General features: G+C 55.2%; 1 protein-coding gene across 3 annotated transcripts; it reads right to left on the bottom strand.

Annotated features, from left to right (window-relative positions):
* Window positions 1-816: 816 nt before the first annotated feature.
* ADAD2 (adenosine deaminase domain containing 2) lies at window positions 817-7,021 on the bottom strand. Of its 3 annotated transcripts, none has more exons than XR_002806867.2 (11): window positions 6,620-7,021; window positions 6,367-6,510; window positions 3,385-3,525; window positions 2,986-3,033; window positions 2,772-2,897; window positions 2,540-2,690; window positions 2,290-2,457; window positions 1,936-2,165; window positions 1,625-1,833; window positions 1,154-1,274; window positions 817-1,069 (listed from the first exon to the last, which is right to left on the bottom strand). XR_002806867.2 is itself a non-coding variant. In XM_014738503.3 (11 exons), the coding sequence occupies exons 1-11, from the start codon at window positions 6,822-6,824 to the stop codon at window positions 965-967; spliced, it is 1,683 nt and encodes a 560-aa protein (XP_014593989.2). In that variant the 5' UTR covers window positions 6,825-6,997; the 3' UTR covers window positions 817-964. The 3 variants fall into 3 exon arrangements, 2 of the variants coding, with proteins under 2 accessions (XP_014593989.2, XP_070119250.1); XM_014738503.3 differs by having other exon boundaries at window positions 1,590-1,833; window positions 6,620-6,997; XM_070263149.1 differs by having other exon boundaries at window positions 1,590-1,833; window positions 6,367-6,475; window positions 6,510-6,949.
* Window positions 7,022-10,071: the final 3,050 nt, after the last annotated feature.

Below are 10,071 nucleotides of genomic sequence, written 5' to 3'. Positions count from 1 at the left end.
GAGTGCTGGCAGGGCTGGTTACTCCAAGAGGCTCTAGGGAGAGAACCAGCCTCTCTCCCAACTTCTGGGGTTGCTGGCCATCCTTGATGCTCCTTGGCTTATGGCAGCATCACCCCCATCTCTGCCTCCGTTTTCAGGTGGCCTCCTCCCCTCTGTGTCTACCTGTGTGTCTCTTCTGATAAGGACCCTAGTCATTGGATTTAAGCCCTCGCGGTAATTCAGTACGATCTCACCTTAACTTGATCACATCTGCAAAGACCCTATTTCTAAGTAAGGTCATTTTCACAGGTTCCAGGTAGATGTGAATTTTGGGGGACACTATTCAGTGTATTCCAGTATACCTACAAGCCCAGTGGAAGGGCCTCCGGACCCTATCCACTCGTAGAAACCCAGAGGACACCAAAGGCAGGCCCTGGGGCTGCTGTCTGCCCAGGGCCCCGCATCTCCTTCTGAATGGGGACCACCGATGTGCACACATCCCAGCACCCTCCAACCCATGGAGCTTGCTCAATGGGCCGGCACGGCTGAGGCCTCTGATGAGTCCACATGGGACCTGGGGGCAGGCACCACCCTCCTCAACACTTCTGCCAGGTCCCAGCCCCAGGAAAGGAAGGGACACAGTAGCCCCCATCACGCCCAGAGAGGAGATGTTCCCACACTCGCTGCTGACAGCCTGGCCCCACACACACCACACAGCACAGCCTCCCCCGGAGCACACAGGCTGGAGGCACTAACAAAGTGACTCTGTGAGACAGGGATCTGGCCAACAGCCCATCGCTACCTGCTCCTCCTCCAAAAGCCAAGCACACATAGAAGCACCAGAAACACCTTCTTTATTCAAGCCCAAATGTGCAGCAGCATCCCCCCCACCGTCACCCCCCGTTCCCGTCCCACCCCGTAGAAGTGGCACTCCTCCAGTGGGGCCCACCTCAGTGCAGGGACCTCGGCCCCCTGGAGGTCTGTTTCAGTTCCGGAATTTGCCCACCAATGGCTTGGAGGGCCAAGCCCCCAGGCCCTGCTGGTCTAGCAGGAGAGACAACTGCCGGCGAGCCTCCTGGTAGGGCCCAGCCTAGGGCAGGAGAAGAGCAGGTGGAGAGGGTGCTCGCTGGGGGGTGCAGGAGGAAGACGGCTGGCGGGGAGGGAAGGAGCTGACCTTGGCTGCCTCGTAGGTCTTCAAGGCCAGGAGGTGGGACTTCCCGAGAGCTCGGGCAGCCTGGCGGAAGGCCCGGAGAAAAGCTGCCTTACAGAGGCGGGAGGGAGGCCCGAGGACAGCACTGGCGATGGAGAGAAAGGACAATGGAGAGAAAGGACAATGGAGAGAAAGGACGTGAGGATCAGGGGAGAGAAAAAGGGAACCAACTCACAGGCTGACACCACTGCCCTCCTACCACCTCCTTTCACTTGTGACAATCTTAGGGGGTGTCACAGGGTGGCTGACAGAAGCACCGGCCACAGTCCCAGAGTTGCTAAGAGGCTGAGCTGGGATCAGAACCCCCCTGGAGCCTGATGCTCCCTCTCACCCCCAGGCAGGGAAACTGGGACCCCTCACTGCTGGGCCCCTCTCCAGCCCGCACACAGGCCCTTCTCACTCAGCCTTCACACGCCCGGTGGCCACATCCACAACCTCGATGTCGGGGTCCCCCAGGCTCCAATTGAGGCTCAGGCCGTGGCAGGTGTTGGGGGTGGGGTCAGAAGGGGCCACAGGGGGGCCCGAAAACAGGTGCAGCGTGGTCCGGGCGTAGGGACAGGGCAGGCCTGGCCCCAAGACGCTCTCCAGGCTGGGCCGGGTGTGGATGGCGCTGCTCAGAGTTGGGGGGTCGTGGCAAGGGTCAGCTGTGGGGGCAGAAAGCACAGGACAAGGTCGGGGTCTCTGCCACCCTCTCCCACCCACCACCCAGAGCCGCTTTCCACCCTCCAGCCCCGCTAGACCCTCACCCAGGACAAGGCTGGTGGCGTAGAGGGGAGGGAGGAAGTGGGCGAGCAGGGCGCCGCCCAGCCCCAGCACAGCCCAGCGTGCCAGCTTGTCACTGGCCGAGAGGCAGCTCACGTGGGTGTCACGGAGCGCGGGCGCCACGTAGCAAACGGGCTTCAGCTCCCCGCGGACGTGGGCCTGCAGGCGGAAGGGCGGACTGTGCAGGAGACTGCCCTTGGACGATGGCGGGAAGCTGCAGAGGCAGGCGAGGGGAGTAGGACGTGGGACACGAGAGTCAGGGTCACTCTCCTGACCCCAGCCTGCACTGCCCTTCCCCGTCGGCCAAACTAAGGGACCCATCAGGGCTCCCTACATACTAGATGTCGTGGGCAGCTCCCTTGGGGGTGTTGCTGACATAGAGGTGCAGGAAGATCCCAGGCTTGAGGGTGAAGGGGGGCCCGGGCCCAGGCTGGGGGGCCAGCACAGACCGCTCCTTGCCCTTGGGGCCGCCCTGTGTCGCCAGTAGGAGCTGCCGGAACAAGAACCTGGGAGAGACGGGTGGAGGAGCAGCTGGGGGCTGCCACGTCCAGCCTGGGCTGTGGCAGTGCGCCGGCCACCCGCCCTCACCTCAGCAGGGCCCGGCGGGCAATGACCACACCGTGGCAGTCATGGAGCTGCCGGCCTGAGAACTCCAGCCAGCCGGCACAGCTGCTGCCACCTGTGCCCAGCGCTACCAGCTCGTAGATCTCCTTGGTGTGGCCCCTGGCACCGGGGACCTCTGTGAGGGGAGGGGGCAGAGATGTTACGGCTTAAGGCGAGGGGCCTTCGGCAGGGGCGGGGTGGGCAGGGTAAACCCTACCTCTCTCCAGGATGACAGCAGCGACAGTCCCTTTACAGGCCTGGTACAGTGAGGCCCTGTCCACCAGCCGGTCAAAGCCAGCGCTGACCACGGCTGCGCAGCGCTGCTCGTGGGTCAGGATGTTCTCTGCACGTGGGGGAGAGGGCAGAGGTAGGGGCCCCAAGGCTGTGCCCCTCCCCTCACCACAGGGGGCAGAGCAACAGGGCCCACCTACCTACACTCAGGGGGGCGAGTGGAGGCCTGCTGGGGGGCTCTGGGGGCTCTGAAGAAAGAGAAGGGGTGGGTCACCACAGGTGCCAGGGTCCACCCTCCCACTCTCTGTCCTTCGGGAAGCAAACAAGTTGGCAATGGCAGCGGGAAAGTTTTCACCTTCCAGAAACCAAAAGTCCCTGGGCTGCCCCTCTAGCAGAGCCTGGCCCCAGGCTGGGCAGCCTTCGAAGGACAGGAGGGCAGGAGGAGGCCCACCTCCCTCCCCCTCTCCCTGCAGGCCAGGCCCTGGGGCCCAGGTGGTCCTGCAGGCCTCTCCCCTGCCCACCCACATGCTCACACGCACAGAGGTGGGGCTCTGGCATCCCCAGCTGGGGCGTGGCCACCAGGTGGGCTGCCCCCTTACCCGGGCTCTCCAGCTGACTCTGGATGTAGCGGAGGGCAGAGCGAGCCGCCTGCTGCTTGGCCTCCAGCTTGCTGTTGGCGGTGCCTGCGGGGCAGACCACCCCATCCACTTCGGCGCACACAGAAAAGGAGGAGCAGCAGCCTGGAGAAGGGGGGGCGGTGAAGTAGCGCCCTGCACTTCACCTCTGGCGACACCGCCCCACCTGAGCCACAGAAGCTCTTAGCTACGCTTCCTCCTGACACCAAGGACGACCTTGATGAATGACAAGGAGATGGCCCGCCTGCTCCTGCACCGGGCGCTGGTGCGTGCCTTGGCATGCCAGGCCCATTGTCATTCAGAGAACCCTCACAAGCCCCTCTGAAATAGGTCCACGTGACCCCATTTTACAAAGGGGACACACAAAGGGCAGGCAGCAGGCCCAGGTGGCGCCAGGACCCAACCAGGGCCACACTGGTCTCAGGATGAAGCCCGCAGCCTCCCCTTAGACGCACTGAGCTAGTTCTTTCTACTTTTGACAGTTTCTTCCACCAAACACTGTCCTTTCAGGTATTACTTATGAGACAAGAGACAGATGAAAATCCTAGAACTTGGATCACTTGGTCAAATTATTTCACTTCACGGGACTTGCTGGGACTTGCTGCTAAATTGTTTCCCAAAAGGACTGCCCTTTTCAAAGAGAACCCACGTTTCAGCACTCCTCGGTAGCACTGATATTCAGCTATTTTAAAAGAGCATCAAGAATTCCAGCTAGTAGACGTGGAAGGAACGCTGGCGTCAGCAAACCCCACGTGGCAGCTGGCACGCAACAATCAACTCTGGTGACAACCATCAAAGGATGCTACAGTGTCATGGCAAACAGGACAGTCACACCATCTCCAGATGCTCCCCTTGGATGACTGACAAAGCACAAAGGGGAAGCAAAGACACCTGGCGGACGCCACCCTAGTCAGGCCTCCCAGCTCACATCCCCAGTGGTAGGACACACAGATCCCAGTCCTCCTGGCGGGACGTCCGGCCAAGGACACGGGTCGCCACAGGCGCTCCTGCCTAACGCACAACCTGAACCCTCCTGAGGAAACAGACAAACCCAAATGCAAGGACAGTCTACAAAACCACCGGCCTTTCCTCCTCGAGGACATCACCATCCTGAAGACAAGCAGAGACCTGGGCAGTGTTTCAGACAGAAGGAGATTAAGAGGCACAGCAGCCTAATGCCATCGGTCACGCTGGGTTAGAAAAAATGGCCATTACTGGGACAAGTGGCAAAATTTGAATGTGAATGGTAATGGGGTAATAACATTACATCAATGTTAAATTTCCAAAATTTGATCACTGTACTATAGTTACATAAGACAATGTCCTTGTTCTTAGGAATTACACATAGACGTGCTTAAGGGGTGAATTAACTTCCGGATTGTTCAGAAAAACTTAATCTAGATATTTTTACATAAATAGATATATAGAGGGGAGAGAGACACACAAACACACAGCAAATGTGGCAAATGTTACCTGGAGAATCTGAGTGGAGAGTTCATGGGAGTTCTTTCACACTAGTCTTTGAAATTTCATCAAAATAAAAAAACAAAAAGAAACGACTAAAAACCACATCTACCCATGTAAACAACAAAAAGGGGAATGGTAAGCAGAAGGGAGGGGCAGTGTAACCCAGCGGGTTAGCTCAGGCTCTGAAGCCAGACCGCCGGGGTTCACACTGTGCCACACAGCTGCGGCCTCTCTGGCCTCAGTCTTCCCGTCTGTAAAATGGTGGTGACAGTACTGTACATGTCCTTAAGGAACACTTGTGAAGACTCGGTGAGTTAATGTGCCTGAAGCCCTGCAGACAGCGCCTGGCCTGTCATCCAGAACTCACGAATGTTAGCTATTATCATCTGCATTGACTCTATTTCCTTATCTTCTGTATTCCTGATGCGCAGGCTTTTGGGGCCTTGATCCTGGAGAGAAGGCTCCTCCCAGGGCTAATTCCTGGAGACAGCAGACGACTCCCCTGCAAGTGCGCCTTGATGTGGAAACCAACCAATCCAGAACTCAGTCCCCAACTGCCAAACTCTCACATGAGCCAACGTCCTCCAGACCCTAAACCACCCCAGGGCCAGGTACCAGACAACTAGGACCCACCCCTATGACCCCAAAACATCCTCAGGGTCTTGCCTTACTCAACCCTGTAACTTACTCAGCCTGCCTCAACCATTCCTTCCTGAGAAACCCCAATAAAGGCTCTGGGCTGGGCTCTCCCCGCTCCCCTTCTACCTCCTGACCACCCTGGTCCTTTCTCGTGGGGCCCTGTGTGGCGAGCTGTGCCTCCTGTTTCTAGGGATCCGCGAGTATTTACTTTTTCCTTCACGACAATCATTTCCGAGCCTGCTGTCTCACCGCCCCTGATTAACAGGAATCCCAGGCACACATTTAATACACTCTCTCTTTTTCAGCCATTCATTAGGGGTTCTCTCAGGTAGCTTTACAAAGGCTCCCGACAGCCTGAGGGATGCTTCTCTCCCTATCTCCTTAGAAACCGGAAAAGTGCTGGCTGAAGGTTGGGAACCTGAATTGAGGACCTGGGGTGTTGCTGTGTGTGTCTGTGTCTGTCCAGTCCGGGGTGGGGGCAGGGTGCACCGAGAAAGAGGAAAGGACGTGATTACATCTCTAGGCAGTGTTGCCATTAGCAAACGGCTTTGATAACGTCTTCAAGTCACCGGCTGGTCCCCAAGTATCTCCAATGCTGGGAGGGCAACTGTAATTGCATGTAACTGGCCCTCCAAAAAGGCAAGCTGAAAGGCTGGGTCGCTTTGGGGTATCAGATGGGGATGTTGTTCACCCTGCTGTGACCTGCCTCTTGGAGGTCTGGCGTAGCCCCACCTGCTCACAGCGAGGTCCGCCTCGGGCCCGGCTCCGGCCCAGCTCCCAGCCCCCGTGCTTCGTCTGGGGCAGCCGGGGGGCGCCACCGCCCCAGGCCCCGGGGCTCACCTGCCGTCTGGTCCTCTCGGAAGGTCAGGGAGACGCCCAGGCCGGCCGTATACTGCTCGAGCACCGCCACAGCCTGGCCCGGCGGGGGGTCTTTGAGCTGCAGGCTCAGCTGTCCAGCTGCCGTTGGGAAGTCCCTGGCGGGCCCTGCGGGGTGGGACAGAGACCTTCGGGGACCTCCTCATCCGGCCCCCCAAGCCGTCCCAAGCCCGGGCTGTCCCCAGTTCCTTGACTCCGGCCCCCGCCCAGGGCCCACCGTCCCCAGCCGAGGCCTGGGACTGCCCATCCCCCTCATTGTCCTCCGCGCTGGGGGCGAGCACGGGCTCCCAGGGCTCTCGGCCCAGGCTGGCGGGGGGCCTCCTGGAGCTGGGCCCGGGGCTGATCTGCAGCGACGCCGCCAGGCGGGGTTTCCTGCGGCCGCTGTCCTCCGAGCTGGTGACCACGCCGGCTGCTGAAGCCATGGCCGGACGCCAGGGACGGGGTGCCGGTTCTGGCGCCGCAGCGCCCTTTTACACGCCCGGCTGGCTCCGCGTGAGGAGCACGCGGCAAGGCAGACAGCACACGGCGAGCTAGGCCCCACCTCCCCGCTGACCAATGAGAGCCCGCAGAGCTGTGGCAGACAGTGCGCCCAGCCAATGGGAAGGACGGTCTTTGTGGCGGCAGCAGCCCGGCTGTGGATAGTGCAGTCACCTGGCCAACATCCCACTTCCGGGGCGGGGCTTAGCGATGGGGTTTGGGGGAGGGACGCGGTTGGTCCGGTTTGTCTGTTCTCTGCCCTAGGCAAGCGAAGGCCAGGGAACGGGGTTTGAGGGCCCGAGTCCAGCGCTTCATCTTTGCTCCTGTCCTAGGATGCCCCAAACCACACCCCATCAGGCCAGCCCGCCCCTAGCAGCTTGAGCCTGGGGGGCCTCATCTGATAAATGAAGGTGTTCTCAAATGTAGCAGCCCGACAGAACCTTTAGGATCTACCTTTACAAAAGGTTCGCTGTAGCCTTTCTGAAGCCAGCCGGAAGTGCTCTCTAGCCAAAGTTAGCCATTTAGCACCCTGCCGCCCCCCCCCCCCCTTTTTTGTCCAGAAAGGATTTTGAGTAACAATACCACAAGACAGCAATTCTTTAAGATGAGGGACTAGGGATGAAGGAGAAATAACAAAAATATGATGAAGTTAGGGATGAAGACAGTTTACATATGGCCTGCTATGATGCAGCACAATTGCTCAAAGGGGGCTGAAAACAGAACTGAGTCTTGTAGGAGCTAGGACACAGGATAACGACCAATACTCAGTGCACAGGCTGTAAGACTCGTCGCCTTTGTTGCTGTTGCTGCTGCTGATTGCTACCTTTGGGTCTGACTGTGCTGACCAGGATTGTGGCAGTGTGGATACTGGGGCATATGAGGAGCAATTGGTGGAAACCGGGAATTTTGACCCGGAAGAGCAGGTGTAGCGGGCAGGGTAAATTCAACCTCTCAAATGTTTTGAGCATTGGCATCAGGAAGAAGAATCCTGTTTTTTTCATGCATAGGCCAGCCAGAGAGTGGAATTAGGCCTGGGAGATGGAGGGGACAGGACAGCAGGTGTTCAGAAATGGAATGATGGCTGCACACATCCACAAAGAGACTTTAACAGAATCGCCAAACCCAGAAATCTCAACAACAGGAACTTGCATGAACAAATGGTGATATATTCATACACATAATTCATACACATAATAAAAAGAAACAAAATCCTGTTATGTGCCCCAAATGGGTGAATCTCGTAGGCATGTTGAGTGAAAGAAGCAAGACTAAAAAGAATGTTTTCTGCATGATTTTATTTATGTAAATTCTTGAACCAGCAAAATTAATCTATGGTGATGAATCAGAAACATGGTTACTTCCTGAAGCGGGTATTGACTGGGAAGTGGCACCAGGAGATTTTCTGGAGTGATGGAAGTGTCTCTGTCTTGATCCAGGTGGTGGTTATGTGGGTTTATATGCATGTGAAAACTCAATGAGGTATACACTTAAATTGCGCTTTTTACTGCATGTTAACTATACATCAGTAACGAGAGGAAACCAAGGAGCTTGTTTAGAGAAAGGAAAGAAGGAAGAAAGGAAGGAAGAAATGGAATTGGCCTCCCAACCCAGAAGCTGGATGAGTGTCTCATAAGGGTGATGTGGAATAGTGGTGTGGTAGGAAAAATAATGGTCCCCAAAGATGTCCATGTCCTGATCCCCACAGCCTATGAACGTTACATCGTATGGGAAGGGGGCATTATGGTTGCAGACTAATCAGCTGAGTTTAAGACAAGGAGATTATCCTGGATTACCTGCGTGAGCCCAATGTAATCACAAGTGTCCTTAAATCGGGTAGGGGGAGACTGAGGAGTCAGAATCAGAGAGATGGCAGCATGAGAAAGACTCAACTGCCATTGCTAGCTTTGAAGATGGAAGGGGGCCACAGCCAAGGAAGACAGGCAGCTTTCAGAAGCTGAAAAAGGCCAAGAAATGGATTCTCCCCTGGAGCTTCTAGAAAAGAACACAGCCCTACTGACACCTTGATTTTAGCCCAGTGAGACCCATTTAAGGCTTCTGACCTCCAGAACTGTTCAATATTGTGTTCTTCTAAGCCACTAAGTTTGTGGTAATTTGTTACAGCAGCAATGGGAAACTAATATAGTCTTCAATTTTTTTGCATACATAATCCTAAAATAATTTTCAAAAACTGTGTATCCCAAATTAATCACAAGCTCAAGTAGTTACAAAAGATATAATTTCAGACTTATTATATATTATAATCATCCTTTCAATATATTTTCACCAAAACCATGGAGATGAATACATAGCTTATTCCATTTATGAAAAATGCTCTCCATATGCCCTAACTGGCAAAGCCTACCCTCATGGTCAGACCTATCAGCTAAATCAGAATTACTTCTTGTCAGAAAGTCTCACTTCATTTTTTCAATCTAAATGAACGTGTTGCTATTTTCTCAGAAGATCCACGTCATTTCATTTCCTCTTCCGTTGACTCAATATTTATTGAGCATCTACTCTTCTAGTTGTTTGGGAAACATCAGTGACCTACACAGACAGAATTCCTGTCCTTGTAGAGGGACTTCTGAATTCTCTTTCTGAGGTAGATGGCTGAGAAGGCATGGAGCCTAACCAAGAGCTTGAAGTCTCCATGAGACAGAGTGTCACAGCCAGTAGTATTTTCTCCTTTTTTTCCTGTTCTTTTTTAAAAGACTCTTTATTGAAATGTTACATCCATACCGAAAAGCATACAGATCATTTGATGAATTTTCATACACTGAACACACCCATGTAACCAGCACTGGGATGAGGAAACATAATATTATCAGTCCCAAAATGCCCCCTCCTGCAGCCGTGTATCATGACTTCTGATTGAACCTGCTTTTCTTAGTTTTCGAGGTACTCTCTCCTGCAGGAACTTTGCTTTTTGGAATCGCCCCCTTGTTCAGCATCCCTCTCAGGCAGTACTCCACAGTGGGGAAAAAAGCGATTGTGAGAAAGGAGATGCTAAAGGAGAACCATCCGATTCAAAGCACCTCCCAGATGAAAACTATATGGATGGAAGCTGAGAATTTGGAAACTGATTCTTTAAAGTAATGGTTCTCAAAGTGTGGTCCCTGGACCAGCAGCAGCAGCATCACCTGGGAACTCACTAGAAACGCAGATTCTCGGATCACCTCCCAGATCTACTGA

The sequence above is a fragment of the Equus caballus genome, chromosome 3 (assembly GCF_041296265.1).
Source record: "Equus caballus isolate H_3958 breed thoroughbred chromosome 3, TB-T2T, whole genome shotgun sequence".
Taxonomy (NCBI): domain Eukaryota; kingdom Metazoa; phylum Chordata; class Mammalia; order Perissodactyla; family Equidae; genus Equus; species Equus caballus.
The sequence above is the reverse complement of the archived record's forward strand: the minus strand, read 5'-3'. Positions and strand labels throughout refer to the sequence as shown.